Source organism: Anarrhichthys ocellatus, unplaced genomic scaffold (genome assembly GCF_004355925.1).
Source record: "Anarrhichthys ocellatus isolate YVR2014 unplaced genomic scaffold, GSC_Weel_1.0 scaffold72, whole genome shotgun sequence".
Taxonomy (NCBI): domain Eukaryota; kingdom Metazoa; phylum Chordata; class Actinopteri; order Perciformes; family Anarhichadidae; genus Anarrhichthys; species Anarrhichthys ocellatus.
In genome coordinates, this window is record NW_022280102.1 from 302,971 (window position 1) to 322,040 (window position 19,070).

Genomic DNA, 19,070 nt, shown 5'->3' on the forward strand with positions numbered 1-19,070 from the left:
TATATATAAATCACATGATTTATATATGATAAATATTATATATAAATCATGTGATTTATATATGATAAATATTATATATAAATCATGTGATTTCATGTTTTCTCATTAACCACCATGGCCCTTCTCATATCGTCATGGTTAGGTGAAGAATATTACACACATTCTACAGTATTCCCACTTTGTACCTTCATTTTGCATCTTCCAATGGAAATGAGCATTGAACAGAGACAATGCAGGCAGATAAAGCAAGGAAGTGTTCTTTGTCATATCTCCATTGTTCCCCATGTGTGCTGTATGTCCTCGGAAAAATAAATAATAGCTCCTGATGCGTTTGTGAGTGTAAAAGGAATTTCATGCAATGACGTGTGCAAAGTTGATTCCCCCTGACAATAACGTGTACTTCAACCTACACACCATCTCATCGTGGTGGTCCATGTTGCTGCAATTAACATATTAATGTGGCACCTTTTTTTTTTTTTTATTGACATCCCTGATGTTTGAGTCTGAGTCATTTGCCTCCTTGCAATGCCGGTGTTAGTTCCGCCCACTGGTCATCTCACAGACTATGAGGCATCTGCAGAGCACATGCATTCACCACATCAATGAGAGCAAACAAAGCAGGAGGGTATTTTTGGCCTGAGCCAAAACAACAGTGTGTTTGGTGCAATTCAGGTTATTCAAATGTTTTTTTCAGACCGAGCATGTGAGGAGCTACAGAGGAGTTTGAGAGCACAAGGATAAAAATATATTGCAATAAAAGGACCTTTGGATTAATGTCTCAGTGTGATGCGAATTGAACAGTATGTGAAAAGCTGGATTTGCTTTTACACCATAATAAAGTTATCAGTTAAAAAACAGAAAATTTACAATTTCCACTGACCAAATCAGGAACTATTAATCAACAATCTGATTAATCTCAGTCAGTTGTAAATGTCAAGGCCGGAGGCCAGAAACATACACTGAATTTTTATCATCTAATGATTCAACTTTATGGTTAAACCTGGCATTTCTTCGCCCAGTCAATTGTGTGTGTGATCTACATGTGAATGTGCTCTGACCATGAATTACAGCTCCGTGTGGGAAGATGGATGAAGGCAGCCAGATGCTACAGTATGAAAGAGAAGCAGGCAGGTATGTGTGTGTGTGTGTGGGGGGGGGGGATATTCAGGAGTGTAACACGTCAGTGAAGGTTTGGTGTAACAGCAGACAAGCCTCTGACGCACTTCTGTTTTAAAGTGTGAATGAACAAACACAAGAACGTTATGTTGCACCTAGTCTTTTTTTTAAGTATTCAGTATTTCTGTTAAACAGGCTGAATAAAAGCTTTGAATCCATATTTATTTCACTCACCAAAGGGAGTGAATCCCAGGACATTAATGTGTTGAAATGATTTATTTTTTTGAGCTTCAAAACCATGTAGATGTGGGAACTGCAAAAAGCGTTTCTAATATTTAGGCAAAGTGTTCCTGTTAACTCCACAAAGTGTCTCATTTCACCCACTTTGACCTCAGTCTGTCTCTAGAAATTATTCATCAGTCACTTGTCCTTTAATTTGTCTGCTTCCTCAGCTCTACTGGCCCGGCATGCTCTTGTTCCTGCAGATTTCCACTTACAGACTTCAGATAACTTCAGCACAAACTCAAGGCATGACACACTCTACCCGTGCTGATTTTAGTCAATAAAAAAACAACTGCTGCGACACTGAAACTGAATAAAACGTCTCGGATGATGTATGCTGTACTGAAGGAAAACATATACTCCGTAATTTTTCCTTTACTTGCATCGCATTGAAATGTATCCCATTACATCAGCCCTGATCCTGACACACAATCTCTGGATTGAAACTGAGGCCCCACTTCTGTTTTCTGTTTGTCGTCTGCAGCCACTTCGACACAGATTTTTTATGCCAGCCAAACAGCACCAGCTCTGCTCTCAGAGTTCACCCTGACTGGAGGTTTGTTTGTCAGTAAAATCAGCTGATGTAGTATTCAAACATGGCTCTGGATGGCACATTGTTGGACACCACTAGTTTGTGTATGGGAAAATAAATCAAAACAAGCATTTCTACCAGGATTGGGATGATGCAACTGAGAAGCAAAACTATTATTGATTTGTCTGAATGTGGCTGATAATTCCAACATGTAATGATCTGGATTTAAAGTTTTATTCCTGTAATGTAGTATTTTACTTCCATATGTTGGGGGTTTGCAAGAGAGATAATATAGATAGAACGTGATCATTTTATTCTACAGAGGCTGAGATATGATTTCTACTCGCTACTTATGGGTCTAGTAGAATATAGTTGGATGCTACATTTCCCTTTTTGTTAGACCCTTCCTGCCTGGTAAACACCAACATTCTTCATTTTTATTTAACTCCAAACCCCTGGTTTAGGCAATGAAAGACTTGCAGGTTTTCTGTCAAAACTCACCATCGGAGTGATTTTCTAGATTCTATAATACATTTTTATAGTATTTTATGTTGCGGTTCATGGTCAGCACCATAATTCCTTGTCCACTAACTAGACGGGCAAACTGGGTTTTCTGTTAATCAATACTCTGTATGCAGCAAACATATTACATTTAAATCCGTGGAGTGCCCCTTTAAGAAATTACTCAGAATACGGGAAATGTGGGAATCAAAAAAAAAAAGAAGAGACTTGAACGCAGCATCAGTGCATCACACAGATGAGTGGTGAGCAGCCGAGTGTTTTTGCGAGCCGTATGGGTAACCAGCACAACACTACAGCGACTGATGTCACGGTTACGTGGTTTGTGCTCCTCATCTCTGAGCAAAGGTCTCACACACTTGTTGCTATGGACTGTTTTTCACACCAGACCACTTGAGCTACAGTTATTCAGAGTAAACATGAATCCAACACTACAAACATACTCTGTGCCCTGCAGCTTCCACGCATGAATACTGAAACCTACGTAGTGTGTTCATCTGTTTATCTTTTTGAGATTGCACTTTATGGATTACTGTTGTGGCATTTTGTTGTCCATTGTGTAGTGATTTATTTTAGAATTGGCATAAAATGTAACCGGACAACTAGTGAAACCATTATGGCAGCATTTTGTATTGGAAGGTTATGTCTCAAGGTCTGTTTGGAAGTGCAGAAGAGTAACCTATCATCTGTACATTGGAGGAACCATCAGCTATCAGTAATGCCTTCAATAGTCCAAAACTTGAAAGATGTTAGTATATTTTTAAAAAAAAAGAGAAAATATGCTAAATCTGACATTGGAGAAGCGAGAATGGTCAATTGTGACAATGTTTGCTTTAAGGTAGACTTAAAGTGACACAGTGTAACATTGGAAAAAGGAAATGACAAATGAAAAGTTGAAATCATAAGAAATCAGGAAATACAGGAAACAGTTTGAAAAGATAAATAAACTCACTTGAGTTAGTATGGTACTGTTCCGCCAGTTTAGCAGGTGCTAGCATAACATAATTGTAGAAAGTAAAGCTGTTTAGCAAAAGATACATACCCTCACTTTAAATGACTGATTTGACATTCTTGGAAATAATGTTAAAGATGACGAGATCGATACCACTCATGTCTCTACAGTAAATATGAACGGTTAGTCTAGCTTAGCATAAAGATTGGAAATGGGGAAAAGCTAGCCTGGGTCTGCCCAAAGGTTACAAAATAATCTAGCTATACCAGCGGCTCTTAAGCTCACTAGTTAATTAGTTACATTTTGTTTTTATATCTTTAGCTGTTTGTCAATTTCTGTGCTAAGCTAACAAGCTGCAGGTGCTAGCTTCATATTCACTGAAGAGACATTTAAGTGGCGTATATCTGGGACGAATAAGGGACGACAACAAAAAAGCTCACTCTGTAATAAGTCAACAATTATTATTTTTTTATTTTATCGAGTTTATACGATTTTGGTTCTGTAGCAACCTACTGGGTAACTCTAATGAAGTGCAACTGTACTCAAGCCGGTTACAGTTGAGAGCAATGACAGGCACACGTTTTGTGCAAATGTAACAGCAGTGGAACAGCTCCTACACGTACACAGCAAAAATACATGCCAGAGGAAAACAATACTAAATCAGTTTACATTGACAACAGTTAGGAAGACGTCCCTCGATGTCAATCCAAGCTAACACTTGAGATACACATTTTTACCCATTGTTGGATTATGGGAGTTAGCAACTGAAAACATTGTCTTTACACATAGCGAGAAATGTGCGGTGTTAACCAACTCCATGGACTGAATCCTTCCAACCGGCCCTCTTAAAGCATCCAAACATGCATTGCCCTGTCAAACTAATTATGCCGACATGACAAAAAGGAAACCTCAAATCAGTGCGCAAGACAAGAGATGCGCCTCCTTCCAGTTGCTTTAAGAAGTACTCTTAAATGTGTCGTATTTCCTGCTTGTCCGGCAGTACACATAAAAAAAAGAATTAAATTTAAAAAAAGTAATGTTTGATGGTAAATGCAACTTGAAAGTATCACAAGCAACACGTGACGACACGACCATCTGAAACGCACGGGTGTTGTTAGCATCGGTGGAGTTGACTGCAGATGTTCCTAAAGCTCAGTCCAATATCTACATACTCAAAAGTTAAATAAATGATTCCGCTTCAAGGTGAGCTTAGGTTTGTGTTTGATGACAGTTAAAGAAATGGTGTTAATTATCCTCCAAACATGCAGAAACACAGATTACAAGAATAAAATCTAGGTAGATGAGTTGGAAGATTTTGGTGACCAGTCTGCAGTGTTGTTACTCGGACATTACAGGCTTAAGGTCTGTGTTTGTGAGCTTCCTTTGCTCCATCGTCCCTCACAGTGAAAACTAAACACCCCTGGAAATGTGTGCACTGGCTTGTGTTCGGTCCAAAATGTCAAGTTTGTCGGATGTTGTGACATCTTTGTCTGAAATCCGTTGGATATGTTATTTAAAATCCAAATTGAAAAGATTAAAAGGTTTTGCATTTGCATGTCCAGACAACATAATTCCTTTAAATGAGTAAAATAGCAGTAATAAACTGAACCCATGCCGTTTGTTTACGTGGAAACCAAAGGAAGGCCGAGAAATAACTCACCATCTGAAGACTATTTTGCCCCATTGTTCAACTTCTTTTCATGATCACACGTTAATATCTTGATAATGAATTGTTAAACTGGTGCACGCAGTACGATTTTACCATCTAAACCGACAGATGGAGTCTCACAACAGGGTCTGGCGATGCCACTTGTGAAGGAAAGCAGATGCACCACTACATTCTACAGCTTTCCTTTATTATACAATCAAGGGCCACGTTGAAATCGTTTACAACCTAGAATTTAACAGCATCAACAAAAACTACTTCAGTTGCAATCAAATGGCAACCGTCGAAAAGTAAACTTACTGTAACATACATATTAAATAGTGTATAGTCCATGCAATTGCGCACGGCTGGGTTTGCATCGTTATGGTATGTCGTTATTAGTGTATGGGAGACATCAGCCACCAGTGCATTTTCCGATCTAGGTTCAGGGAGCAAACACCCATCAGAATCTTCTCAGCCAGACTTGAAGAGCAAGATGGCCACTTGGCCCAAGTAGAAGTAAATGAAATGCTTCGTCTCGTGGGTGACGTAGCTGCCGAAGTTCCTCCCGACGATGCAGTGCCAGGTGGGGTTATACTTCTTGTCAAACTCCTGAAAAAGGTCAAAAGAAGACGATTAGTGTAAGCAAAAAAACAAAAATCTAAAACAAAAACCAATGGCTGCAATCTACAAAATCTGGCTTACATATCATGATCAAGGGCGTAGGCACCATTGAGGATATCTTCAAAACGGCTCGTTTTATCCGAACCAACGTTCGCTCGCAAAGATTTGGTGTTTTTGATTGGAAAATGACTGAAATTATTATTCAGTTATGAAAAAGTTGATCATTTTCATTCTTGGAATTTGGGGGTAAACTATTAGGCCAATGAATAAATAAATAAGAGAATAATTATTGATCCCAGGGGGAAGCAAATCAAAATCATGATATAGTTATATTCAAAAGGCTTTGAAAAAGCATTACAGCATCAAACATAAACTTAAATGTAGACTGGCTTTTGATAAATATGGTTTAGGTCCATTATCAAGTTTTGTACTTTTTAATATATTTTTTGATTGCCTGTTCTAGTGTAAGACATTCCTGTTGTGATATCAACCAACATAAAATATGAACAATACAAACACTTGAGTGTGATATATATATATGTGTGTGTGTGTGTGTGTAAGGGGGGGGGGCTTGTGAACTCCTGATAAAAAAAAATCCTGGCTACGGCCCTGATCACAAGCGCCTCGTCTCCACATTGAAACAAAAATAGACGTGGGAATAAAAAACGGGCTCTGAATGTGCGGCTCGTGTGCCAGTGATGTAAGCGTCCATGCAGCCGTCCTGTCTCACCTTCTTGATGTAGGCTGCTATGTCCTTCTCTATGTTGTACTTCTCCATGGCCTGGGTGGCACAGTCCACCGCGTCCTGCTGCATGTCCTCGGACATGTCTGCGTTCTTGATCACAGCTTTCCTGTCAGTCATGGTTGAGGAGGAGGAGGATGCCTGCCTGAGGAAGAAATAAAAAAAAGGAGCCCGTTCACCGCACTGGAAATTAATAACCGCACGTGGGGCGATGATGGGGACAGTTTAGGCCAGCCGGATCATCGCAAAAAAAACATCATTCATACGCAGAAGAACGGTCGTTTGACACCGTGTTTTTACCCCTCAACATGTGCACTGATTCATCATCGGAACTTGCGCTCGTGTGTTATGTCGGAACGATGACTTGGGTGTTGCATAGATTGGCTGCGAAACTTGATACAGGTGGAGTTATATTACTTGGCAAAATCACTTTCCGATAAAAGCAGCTCGTGCATCAGGAGACCAGAAGTATCAAGATGTATCTGATTACTTGTGTGCTCAGGCAAAAAAAAAATATATATATACCTGCTGTTATCCATGGCAGCAGTCTACATCATACCAGTCGAAATACAGTAAGCCATACAGTAAAAAAATAAGAAGCTCAACATCACAAGAGAAACTCGGATCAGAAATATGTCATGACATGCAAGTCTATCTTTTTCACAAAAAGGAATCTGCAACTCACCTTTTCTTGAGCCGAATGAAAACAATTATTTCCCAAAATAAATATGTATTTCACCCAGCCAGTGGAGGGGGTGGAGGTTCAGATGATGCTGCGGCTAATTGCTTTTTAAAGATTTACACAATAAGCATGTAGGTAGGTTGGCTCTCTCTGCTGCGCTCCAACAGCTCCCCGCCCCTCTGCCGCATGCTGCACGCTGCCATTGGCTGAGCTGCAGCCTCACTGTGTGTTGCAAGCGTTTTTTCTCCAGCTCCTGTCTGCCGGCATCTTATTTCATCCCACAATGCATCATTCACAGTATACACCACCGAGTGTGGGCTAAAAAGGAAACGAGACCTTGGCCACGAGCAGGCATCGTTTGGCTGTGTGTGTGTGTGTGTGTGTGTGTGTGTAAAAAGGGGTTTTCATCAGCTGTCGTCACAGATGAGACACTGGAGATGTGAATACTGAACATGTGGACTGCTGCTACTGCGTTGGTGTCATATTTGAAAGTGATGCTTTTATGCAAATTAATTTTCTGCTCTATTGGTTTCAGGTTTACCAATATATCATCATTTAATTCCTTATTAAAGATAATGAAGTGGTTATGAATAGAGGAAGGAATGTGCTGGGCTTAAGTTGTAACTATTATGTTAAGGAAGAAGCTTTCAAATGATTAATACATCGACATTTGGGTTTCAAATAAAAACAAACTAAAGTATTGTCGTTTGAAAGTGTTTTATTGAAAATGCTAAGAGAAAAAAAGCAAGATTAAGCAAAATCAAACATACAAACTACTCCCACATGAAACCCCCTCCCAACCTCCCCAATTTTTAATTCCTTCATACCAGGCATCTACGACTCCATCCTTTGATCCAACTTCCTGGTCCTCAGTTTCGTTTTCTTGTAAAATAAAGCCATTACCAATGAAAAACTTTAAATAGGCATTGGGGGGGCCTAATGGGAAAAATAAAAAAATGTTGCTCTGGGACTCCTGTTAATTAGTTCTGAAATCAAACTCATTTGAATCCTGGAAAACCTGATCCCGTTCCGAGCATCCATCCTTGCCTATCCCTGTCCTAATCGATCCACTCATCCAGCTCCAAGGATTGGGATCCACTGAGCCACTCCTCCAATCAAAACCTTGAAATACCAGGAAGAAAATCAGAGGCAGACTGTTAGAATAAAATGTCAAAATTTTTGGGCCTAATTTTTCCATTTTTGTGCACTCATGTCAGATAAAGAAAGAAAGAAAAAACAAAACAAAAAAAAACAAAAAAAAAACACCACCGAGCACAAAAACTGTAGCTCCCTGAAGATAAAACATTTTAACCAATGAGGACATTTTAAATGTTAAAAGTGGGACGTTTTTTGCAACAAAGTGATTCCGATTTTTTTTTCATTTGACAGCAAAGATGTTACACTTACATCACAACACTTGATCTCGGACTGCTTATTCTGACACAAGCCAGAGTAGCAAGTTAAAAATAGTGTGTGTATATATATATATATATATATATATATATATAAAACAAAGTACAGCACATATGGCTGTATTAAATATGACATGCATGATATGGCAACCTATCAAAACGTTCAATTTATGGAATATGAAGCATACCATTGCCCCGACCTGATTGCTCCTCAATTAGATGTCCTATCCTGACCATACAAATGACATGTGCTCCACAATGGTTTTATTCCAAATCACTTTAATCCTTCTCTTCAGATGTCTAAGAGGAAGACACAAGGGTAAAGTACAGTTAAGCATCGGGCTCCCTGTCCGACCAGCCCACCCCACATATCCAATGAGAGAAGCTCTGTGTGGTTTTGAAAAAACAAAACTCAATTGTCAATACTTGCAAAGACATTGAGTGCAGCTTATAACAACTCAACGTTTTTGAAGTTCCACACAGCACAATTCCTCATGTTGCAAAAACTGAGAGGACAGAGAGAGGAGGAGAAAACAAAAAGGACAAAAGCAGCTGGAGAGGGTGGGGGAGAGGGTGAAAGAGGAGGAGGAGGAGGAGGAGGAGGGTACATCCACATACCAAGATCATCCACAAGGACATCGGGACATGAAATGCAAGACATCTGGAGAAACTCAGAAGGAGGTAAAACAGGAGGGTATACATCAGAAAAGGGTCAAAACTTCGGTGATAGAAAGGTTTAAGAACGGGAGCGAGAGCGGCTGTGACGAGGCGAGTAGTGGGGCGATCCTCGGCCTCGGGAGTTGCTGCGGCTGCGGCTGGCGCTGCGACTGCGGCTCCTGCTCCGACTGCCACGGCTGCGGGAGCGTGATCTTCCGTAACTTGGGCTGCGGGGACCGTCTAATTTCACACCAACGTAAGCAGTCTCTCCCTGGCGGACACAAGAGAACTTGACATTGAAAAGGCAACACTCCGGCCTATGGTGGGGAAAAACCATAGATGGAAATGAGGGCCAGGTGGTGCTTCAAACGGTGTAGCATGTCTTGACGTACTCACCTGGACACGGCAAAGAAACACTGTCCATGAGAATGAACCAAATCAGTACACATACCTCATGGGAGCGGAATTTGGTGTTGTCCAGCTTTCGAACGGCATAGGTCATGTCTTCTTTGCGCACAAACTCTACAACCCCGGTTCCGTCTCTGAAAACGTCGGCGTAGCACACGTCGCCCGCTTCACGCATGTGGTCCTTCAGGTCCTGCCAGCTGCCGCTCTGAGGGAGTCCTGAAACGTTATCCAAAGCTACATCAGCTGACGCATGGTGAACTGCCCAGCTCGGTTTGTGTGCGAAAAGTTCAACATGTTAGAATTACACAACTTATTTGTTTCCCCCGAACAGAAGCTGCAGGATTTAGTGACGCATCAGCATTTCAATTCATTCAATTGAGACCAACTGTAGTTGAAAGAAGACATGTTAATATGCAGTTAATAACAGGTTGAAACTCGAGACATTTTAGATTTAGATGTATAATATGTCATTTTTATTCCATTTGCCTTCACACTGTTTGGCCAAAGACAACAGATGAAAATGAACCTTCCTGGTGCATTTACCACGGGTGCAATCAGCCTCTAAAACAGCTGTATTGGGGATCTCTATAAAGCCCGATCAGCCAATGCAACACACGACACAATTTCTCAACATCACTGAAACGGCTTCACCAGAGCCGAGTTGTGTCTCTAAAGCACTTTTTACAAGTGTGTTCAAGGCCGGAATGCTGCGTCGTTACTCTGCCTCGCTGTTCTGTATGAAAACGGTGCGGACACGGAATAAAGGGCATTGATGGCGCATGCAAGGCCAAGTTACAAAAACAACTTTACACTTCATGCCGCCATACTATCTGAAATCCCAACTGGAGCAGCATTATGCCGGATTTGTTTGGTTCAGTGTAACAAAGCAAAGCCGGTGTAATGAGGGCTCATCTTAACAGCAGTTCAGCGAGATCGCTGTAGAAAAAGGGCTCTGAGAGAGTTAACTATGCGGCATATGTTGCTCGTCTACTGTACATGTTATTTGTTTATGTTGATCAATGTGCATTGTCCTGGTCTACAAAACATATTAACAAGCCTGACATTGTGGAGATTATCAATTTAGCTTTACGGTCACAACAGAATGCGAGGACACGTTGGTTTACATTTTCAGTGGTACCGTCGGTGCTGCACAGTATACTGAAACTAGATGAATACATCAATAACCCATCGTTTAAACCGTACAACATCACATTTCATTAGTATCGTCAATGTGCAACAGCGGAGCTCTGCTTCCACTTGCTGCTGGCGTACTTCTGTTTTTTTACAAATATAAACGTTCTTGCCAGACGCTCACAGCTTGTCATCAAAGTAGACTCACAGAGCGAAATATGGCACATTAAGTACTGTAGCCGAGGGTTTCAATTTGCGCCTTTATTTATGAAGGTAATTCAATAATAACACGGGAAACTCATCACTGCTCACACCAAGTCAACAGCAGCGGAGGTGCATTACAGCTTTCCATTCTTACCTTTCACAATAAAAGCCCTAGACATGAATATTGCATCGCTGCTTATGAGGGTTCTTAACTTCATTTAGAGCATTTCGCTAAGAAGCAACTTGACAGAACAGCGTACAATTCTGCAAGGATTTCACTCATTATTGGCTGACATGTAACATGTGAGGGTGGAGGGATGTAAACGTATAGCTGATATAAATTAAGAGGAAATAATAATGTACGAACATTATTATTATGGTACAACACATCAGTCCTGACTTTTCACACCCTCCGTGGTCTTGCGTCGACCTTTCCTGGTGTTCTAGGTTTAAGTCGTGGGATCGTTTCAGTATCGAGATATTACAGACAGGTAGCATATCAGAGTCACACCTCTGGTATCATGACAGCATAATAAATACAGACAGCAATTACCACACAGGGAATATCCCATCGCTTTACAACTGCCTCCCTGCATTAACAACACGCCTAATCCATTGCTTAACAATACATGCACCAAATTAATACAGATGACTTTAACACATCTAACAAACTGGAGCTCAACTTTTAGCAAAAGTTTGTTGGGATCCAACCTCTCACACTTCAAACAAGGCCGACTCTTCGACTCCTACGTTCAACTAAGAGGCATTCAGCAAACTGCCGTTCAGACAGCGGATAGACTAGAATGACTTCTCCGTATATGAGCCATTTAAAGGACTACTTACCCGACACTATGACCCTGTACTCGGAGCGTCTGGACGGAGGCCCGTATCTTCCTCTGGGAGCTCCACCGATCCCACTGAAGCCGCCTCTCGAGCCCCTGCCACTCCGAGGAAACTCCACGCGCAGCCGGTAGCCGTCATAGTCGTAACCGTCTCGCCCATAGACCGCGTCATCAGCGTCCCTGATAACGAGACGGTCCAGTTCAAACACAACACGCACGGAGGGCGGACAGTTAAGTTTGACACACATACTTAGACGGGGTCAGCCATGCTAGCGGCTAACGTTAGCTGGGTCCAGTTTACGGTTGCTAATCCGCCGTGCAGACGTGCACGGCAACACAGTCATTTTGCCTCCATTTGTGCTAAGACAAAACACAATGTCATTTGTTATTCGTTCGCTAAGAAAAAAAAAAAAAGTACCCCACGTTAAATATTACTCCATGAAGCGTAGCGTAAATGTATGAGTGCATCGACTAACCTAGCAGCCAGGACCAATGCAAAGTGTTTGTTGTATTGTTAACTGTATTGACATATCGTTAAGGACGCAGTGCAAACACGGGCACTAGCGAAGTGTTTCGGGCGCGTGAGCAAACGTCGGACCTCGATTAGAAACACAGTGGAAACCGGGACAGCACACACCACGTCAGGTACATGGTACAGTACCAGTGAGTCCAGGGAATAGTCTGAGCCCGCGTTAGCACACGAGTGTGTCAGCCACACAACGGGGCTGGCCTTATCAGCAGCTTACCTGGGGTCCTCGAACTCAATGAAGGCGAAAGGCGGCCCGCCCCTCCGGTTCTTCAGGTCGATATCTCGAATCGTCCCGTATTTGTAGAACACGTCTTCCACGTCTTTTGTGCGAATGTCGGGAGGGAGGTTTCCCACGTAAATCCTGCAGTCGTTGTTCCCAGCTGGGCCTCGCACAACACCCGACATCGCAGCGCAAGATAGCTCGCTACTCAACCTAACGGTTCGTTAGCAAGAGATCCTGCAGGGTCGGCGGAGCCACACGGAGATCAGACTCCAGCCACTCACAAGTGTGCAGAGCAGAGAGGAGAAAGCAATCAAAAGCGCAGTTTCACTCTGCAACCTGAAGGGTATTTAAGTGGGGCGACAGTACTTTCAATGAGGCGCCCACTACTCCTGTTTTCTCCTCAGGACTCGCGCTCCTTTACAGAAGCTTTCATGAATACCGGAAACACCGCAGACAGCGCGGACACATCCGCCTTACGAAATAGTCCGCGAAAAGGATCAGGCGTAGTGACGACCACCAATCGTTTATTTTACAGTAACGAAACAACATGTAACTAATAGAAGGATGGTGGTAGACAGATTGAAAGAAAAGTATAAGCCTACCTGTTCTGCATATGTAGCCTACATGCAATTATTAATTACATATTTTGACTTGGCTCATGCAACTCTTATGATAATCTACTGTTCTGTGAAATAATTGGTAATAAGTGGTAAGAAGTAAATCCAATACAATATACCTTTTTTTTCAATCTGATGCTAACCTTAATTACACTTTATGTGATCAGCCGGACAAAGAAAAGTTTTATATGAAGTAGAAAACTCCCTCTGGGTTGCTACAAAGATAATGCAAATACCTATAATCTTACATGCATAATGTTATATTAGCATATCAGCCGAAACCGTTCAATAGCATCATAATCATGCATGTGACGTTTATTTAAATTGTTAGATTTCTCCTGATGTGGAGTGCAAATCAACAATTATTGTAAATGTATACACCCCTTTATCACAATAGGTGTACTGGCTGTCTTATTCTTAACTTATTGTTTCATACTAAACATGTTAAATGGTAAATTGATTGAGTCACTTTACAAAAGATGCCAAAACAGCCAAGACAGCTTTGATGGTGTTAAGACTTTACAGACTATGAGATTGAAATGCAAAAACTGTCTCATCATATCCGCATTTTAAGTTTTGTTTCCTAAGAGTAAGAGGGGAAACTCATTTTGAGGGAGGAACCAAGAGGTAAAGTCCAGTTTGCTGTGAATCATACTGCATGTATTCTTATTTTACATCCCTCAGATATGAGAAATAATTACGAGATCACGTGGTCATTTTTTCATTGTGTGTTAGAGGAGGAATAGATGCAAGGACCTTGTTTATTTTTCTCTGCTCTGTTCTGCTTTGTTTGTTTAGTCTCTCTCTCTCTCTCTCTCTCTCTCTCTCTCTCTCCCTCTCCTTCTCCCTCTCCCTTACTTTGTCTCCAGAGATTACAGTCATTACAGCCGCTTGGTTTTTGGGACATAATGTGCAATATCATGGACATTATCATTCAACGTTTTGAATGAACCATATGCACTTATACCTGTACTTAAAATTTGACCTCGCATATTGTACATTTTGTATTGTATGGATTTCCCATATCTGTTTTTTGATATTTATATATTTGCCAATGTAATGATGTTTCATATTTGCACTCTGTCCTACTTGGTACTCCAACTGCTGCAAAAGAATTTCCCTGGGTAAAAAGTTATGACTTATCTTATCTGATATCTTTTATATCAAGAGGACTAAAGAAGTATAACTATGGGACATATGTTACCTAACTGTCTCTTTGTTGAGTCTTGTATAGGAAACACAACAGTTCACACTACGACATGTGATTTACTATTTGGCCTATTGTCAGTCACATAACCTTTGACTAACATAAAACAAAACACCCACACCAGACTGAACCTGAACACTGTTTTATTGCTCGAATGCTTACATTTGAACTATGTTCATCAGACTATTAGAACAATTCAGAATGACAACATGCAATAAAATCACATTGTGTTATAGATCTCTGCTATGTGGATACTTTCTACCTGCGCACTGCAGAGACACATTAGCTTGCAATTAGTTCGGGTGCAATAATTCTAATTGTGCATCGTCACTAACAGAGTTAAAGTACATACACATGGTAGACAGAGACGTTTTGCACATCTTGAAGATATTTCCACGTCACTGGGAAATTGTACGTCAGAAATTCAGTAATTTTCACTATTTTTAATACAAACTAACATCATTGCTCAGCAGCCAATATCCAATTTACTAACAGCAAATGGCTCGACAGTATTTATGATACTAAGTAATAAATGCGAGATTTTAAAGCTTTAGCAATGGCACTGTCAGAAGAGCATGTACATCCATAACAACAGCAAAGCAAACATCCCGAATACATGCATTAGAAATATATCCAAGGCCATGCACTGATTGTCCTCATTTGTCAAGACAAGAAAACACGCTGTCACTTGTTTTTTATGTAACATCATCATGAGAGGCCTGAAATAACCTAATTAGCTACATCACAGTTCCTCTTTGTTATGGTGCTGGAAGACGACACAATGCTTATGGAAACATGGCTTCTCAAAATACTCAGTATGCATGACAGGAGCCATAGCTGCGCTGGCCAGACTCGCCATAGTTATCACCACCGGTGTACTTCCCCTGACATGCCAGACTGTTCGCCTGCGGACAGAGAAGTCATTAAACAAGCAAATAAACACCGAATAGGAAACAAACACTGGTTAGTGGTCAAGTTAGGGATGAGGATCTGCAGGAAACAAGAGGCGGAGGTATACCTCTGCTCTCTTGATGAACTGCTCAGTGGCGGCTTTCTCGTTCTCTTTGTGTCCTCTCCAGGCTCTGAGTGCAGACGCCTGCAGGGCTCGGCCGAAGGAGAACGTTAGGATCCAGGGTTTGGCCAGAGGGCAGTTGTTGATGGCATTGAGGTGGACAGAGGCTTCTTCTTCACTCTGACCGCCCGAGAGAAAAGCCACTCCTGTGTGTGTGAACAAAAGAATCTGGTTTTACTTTCATTTTGTTGCTGCAAACTCCAAACATATCTCTGTAAAATCCTCTCCACACGACAGCACTCTGGGTCTAGGTCACCTGTGACCGCTGGGGGGACAGTGCGGCGCAAGGCGGTGACAGTTGCCATCGCAACCTCCTCTGGGCTGTACTTGGTGGAGCAGCTGTGTCCAGCCGTGACCATGTTGGGTTTGAGGAGAGTGCCTTCCAGGTACACATGGTGGTCCGACATGGCCTTGTACACCGCAGTCAGGACCTGCAATACACACATTGTTTCACCAAAGGGACAGCAGACAGGTACTTCCCTTCCTCTCTTGTAGTAACACCGTCACACACCCCATGCACATGCAGTATGTAAGAGGTAGAAAGCCACCTTCTCAGTGATGTACTGGCTGCGTTTCAGGTCATGATCTCCATCAGGCAAAATCTCCGGCTCTATGATGGGCACAATGCCGTGCTGGCCGAGAAAAGGAAAGACTATCAGACCAACACAGATGCATCATAAACATGTATAGACATTGGTTTACACTGTTGGGTTCTGACCTGCTGGCAGATGCTGGAGTAGCGCGCAAGAACATTTGCATTTTCTGCGATAGCCAGTTGAGACGGATTGGCGTCACTGATTTTAAGCACACAGCGGCACTTTGCAAAGACAGCTCCATCCTTTTTGTACTGCGCACAGCGCTCTGACAATCCATCCAGACCTGTGAGGTTTACAATGGAGTGATAGTTTGTCTTGTAATATGCATTCCTCTGGGGGCTTGTGAGTGATATCAGCAGCAAACCATAGTATTTTGTTGTCTGACCCTGTGTGGTGGTTTCTCCGCAAGTTCCTGCCAGGGGGACGACACCCTTGTCAACCTGAGGAATAAGGCATAAAGACGTGATGTTGAATTCTCATATACAGAAACGACTGATAATCAGGATGCATTGCCATGATGATACATATTCGATCAGATATTCAACCTATTCCCACAAGGGTAGGTACAATTTGACACTCCACATTTATATTATTCGGAACTAAACCGCCACACCTTGATGCCGACCATGATGCCCCTTTCCCTGATCATTTTGACAAAGGGAACGCTGTTATCAGAGTGCTGGTACAGCGTCTCATGGAAGAAGATGACCCCTCCAATGCAGCCGTTGATGCGATCGTCTGCACTGAAGAGAATCTGCCGGTACTGTCTGCGGTTCTCCTCTGTGTTCTCCACCCCGACCTGGGCCAGGCGCTTAGCCATGCTGCCTGCAGATAACATATTAGATGTTAATATCCATATACATGTGTGCTCTTTGGCCTGGATGGTCTTGGACTTTTGTGTGATTGTCAGACTGCAACATTAATGGCATGCATGTTTTCTACAGTTGAAAGAAAAGAAAGAGTGCTACAGACCCACAGATTCATCTGCAGCCAGGATGCCCTTCCCCGGAGAAACTATGCGTAGAGCAGTCTCATGTAGCTCCCTCTTCTGCGCCTCGGAGAGTGTGGGGGACTGGTGCGTCATCCCGAGTGACTGATTGCCCTACAGCCTGATGTGATTGTATTATTCACACATTAATGACCAAACAATGACAAATATCACCCATCCGTGAAGTTTGTTAAGACAGAAAATGTCTAAAGGTTCATCCACATTTGTTTCTCCCTCTGTGCTTCTCAAAAGGAGTAGAGCCAGTTAAGGATGTATGATATTGAGATAACAGTTCTTATTGGTGTTTTCTCAACTGGGTTTTAATGAGTGCTGAACCTGCTGAAGTAACAGCTTCTAGAGACGATGTTTTAAAAATGTGGAAACTAATGTCTGGGTAAACTTTGAGTGCACAGTTACTTGATAATCAAAAGAAAAGATGGAATACATTAACATCTTATGAATGTACATCAAATGAACTAAACCACTCACCAAAATAAGATAGTGAATGTTGTCTTTTTTGATCCCTAGATGTAAATTCACATGTTAGAATAACACAAGAAAAAGACTAAAGAGGTCAGAAACAAATACAACAGAGGCATTCAAAGTTCAAATGTAAAATAGGCTAAATCATTTTTTATGGTGTATAAGATGAAGTGGAGTTCAGAGTTGCTGCAAGTAAAAACATATCAGTTATCAGTAAACCGGGTATAACTTTAAATATTCCCAATCAGCCCCCTTGCAATTTACACCAACTTTCTAACAACTGCAAGTTTCCGGTCAACAGCTTGAAGCGGTGCAAAGAGATTTACTCACTGAAGTCAGTGATAGAACCCTACATTTAAAAAAAGAGAGATGAGCAAGTTCTTACCTGACAGAAATCAAACGTGTCTTGTCCACTGATGTGATGAACACTAACTGGAGACTCTCAGTCAGCTCTGGTTTGTATCCAGCTCAAGTGTGTCACACCTCATAAGCCGACACCCCTGGGCGGCGCCTGTACACCCGCCTCTGCCCCATATAAATTAGAACATTTTTGATGAATCATTGTTCTACTTAAATAAAGACGTTTTTTTTTCTCCATCCTTGCAGATTATTGCTTTTTATGCTGATACGGCTGCTTTAGCATTTCTTCAGTCACTCCATCTCAATCTAGTGCTTACATTGATGGCGTATATATCTACGATTATTTATGAGTTTCCTAAACATACTGTAGTGTTTTAACTATGTCAACTCACCCATGTTGGCTGATTGTAAAACAATGTATTCTGTCAGACCCTCCTCCCCTATAGCTAGCTAATTTAAGCGTTTAACCATACCCCACGATGTGCTATTTTTATTCTAATTAGTAAAAATGTGCCCAGAGGAAGGTTTCAAGTCTCCTGATAATTTGGTCTTCATCCTCGAATTCTCAGGGGTGTTTCAGTCTCAGAGCAATCCGTGCACTCTGTAACTTCTTCTGTGAGCTTTAAACTGTAAAGAATGAGATGGACCGGCTTCCGAAATAGAAATCATTTTCAGGTTCCAGTCAATGTAAATGAACATGGTGATATGACCCAAATTAGACCAAAATGAGGTCAACTACATCATTTCCATTTTGATGGAAGGAATTTTCTACGTTTTCCCCCCTCGATTTGTCACACGTGTTACATCGGCTCACAAAGTTAGAAGCCGGTCATTTTATACTGTATCAGACAATGTTTGTTTAAAAATGCCAACACAGAGAAACTAAAATGTTGTGATTACATTTACATGAATTATGATTGTCTGCATCGTTGCAGTGTAAGCTCAGGAAACTGCATGTTTTCTGTTGTGTGTTCTGCTACAAGGTGTAGGCATTTAGTTTGACTCAGTGGGACGGCTCGCCTGCATTTCAGGGGACTCCTCTCTTCATTATTGTGGGTCAGTGTGCCTCAGAAACTAGATATGGGTCACTGGACTGCCTGCCACTATACAGCCATAACACAGACATGGTGGACCCGTCTAAGACAAGGGCCTGAGAGGGAATTCGATGTCAGGAGGCAGTGGGAGGAGGAGCCGGTGCACTCCCTTTCAGGAAGATACAGATTTAAATAGGTACATGACTGCGGGAA

General features: G+C 41.7%; 3 protein-coding genes across 6 annotated transcripts; all 3 read right to left on the bottom strand.

Annotated features, from left to right (window-relative positions):
• Nucleotides 1-3,848: 3,848 nt before the first annotated feature.
• On the bottom strand, nucleotides 3,849-7,289 carry dynll2a (dynein, light chain, LC8-type 2a). Its single transcript, XM_031873610.1, has 3 exons — nucleotides 7,098-7,289; nucleotides 6,401-6,557; nucleotides 3,849-5,658 (listed from the first exon to the last, which is right to left on the bottom strand). Exons 2-3 carry the CDS (start codon nucleotides 6,530-6,532, stop codon nucleotides 5,521-5,523), a joined length of 270 nt encoding a protein of 89 aa, XP_031729470.1. The 5' UTR covers nucleotides 6,533-6,557; nucleotides 7,098-7,289; the 3' UTR covers nucleotides 3,849-5,520.
• Nucleotides 7,290-9,079: 1,790 nt separating this feature from the next.
• On the bottom strand, nucleotides 9,080-12,963 carry srsf1a (serine and arginine rich splicing factor 1a). 2 transcript variants are annotated; one of them, XM_031873608.1, is made up of 4 exons: nucleotides 12,495-12,963; nucleotides 11,750-11,928; nucleotides 9,615-9,787; nucleotides 9,080-9,434 (listed from the first exon to the last, which is right to left on the bottom strand). In XM_031873608.1, the coding sequence occupies exons 1-4, from the start codon at nucleotides 12,680-12,682 to the stop codon at nucleotides 9,243-9,245; spliced, it is 732 nt and encodes a 243-aa protein (XP_031729468.1). In that variant the 5' UTR covers nucleotides 12,683-12,963; the 3' UTR covers nucleotides 9,080-9,242. The 2 variants fall into 2 exon arrangements, with proteins under 2 accessions (XP_031729468.1, XP_031729469.1); XM_031873609.1 differs by having other exon boundaries at nucleotides 11,750-12,108; nucleotides 12,495-12,574.
• A 1,487-nt stretch (nucleotides 12,964-14,450) lies between these two features.
• On the bottom strand, nucleotides 14,451-17,944 carry LOC116397814 (fructose-bisphosphate aldolase C-like). Of its 3 annotated transcripts, XM_031873643.1 has the most exons (10): nucleotides 17,849-17,908; nucleotides 17,470-17,504; nucleotides 16,965-17,101; nucleotides 16,606-16,817; nucleotides 16,378-16,432; nucleotides 16,115-16,275; nucleotides 15,945-16,028; nucleotides 15,653-15,827; nucleotides 15,343-15,542; nucleotides 14,451-15,229 (listed from the first exon to the last, which is right to left on the bottom strand). In XM_031873643.1, the coding sequence occupies exons 3-10, from the start codon at nucleotides 17,074-17,076 to the stop codon at nucleotides 15,137-15,139; spliced, it is 1,092 nt and encodes a 363-aa protein (XP_031729503.1). In that variant the 5' UTR covers nucleotides 17,077-17,101; nucleotides 17,470-17,504; nucleotides 17,849-17,908; the 3' UTR covers nucleotides 14,451-15,136. The 3 variants fall into 3 exon arrangements, with proteins under 3 accessions (XP_031729503.1, XP_031729501.1, XP_031729502.1); XM_031873641.1 differs by having other exon boundaries at nucleotides 16,115-16,432; XM_031873642.1 differs by lacking the exon at nucleotides 17,470-17,504 and having other exon boundaries at nucleotides 16,115-16,432; nucleotides 17,849-17,944.
• Between the last annotated feature and the right edge of the window lie 1,126 nt (nucleotides 17,945-19,070).

Bases quoted from the DNA above. Each gene is read 5' to 3' on its own strand.
- dynll2a (XM_031873610.1), bottom strand. From the start codon at position 6,532: ATGACTGACAGGAAAGCTGTGATCAAGAACGCAGACATGTCCGAGGAC. The intron at 5,659-6,400 runs GTGAGACAGGAC...GACCTTTTTCAG, and splicing joins TAGCAGCCTACATCAAGAAG to GAGTTTGACAAGAAGTATAA.
- LOC116397814 (XM_031873642.1), bottom strand. From the start codon at position 17,076: ATGACGCACCAGTCCCCCACACTCTCCGAGGCGCAGAAGAGGGAGCTA. The intron at 15,828-15,944 runs GTGGCTTTCTAC...TGTGTATTGCAG, and splicing joins GCCAGTACATCACTGAGAAG to GTCCTGACTGCGGTGTACAA. The intron at 15,230-15,342 runs GTATACCTCCGC...CTCTGTCCGCAG, and splicing joins AGTTCATCAAGAGAGCAGAG to GCGAACAGTCTGGCATGTCA.
- srsf1a (XM_031873608.1), bottom strand. From the start codon at position 12,682: ATGTCGGGTGTTGTGCGAGGCCCAGCTGGGAACAACGACTGCAGGATT. The intron at 11,929-12,494 runs GTAAGCTGCTGA...TCTCGTTATCAG, and splicing joins ATTGAGTTCGAGGACCCCAG to GGACGCTGATGACGCGGTCT. The intron at 9,435-9,614 runs GTATGTGTACTG...TGTGTCCGCCAG, and splicing joins CCAAATTCCGCTCCCATGAG to GGAGAGACTGCTTACGTTGG.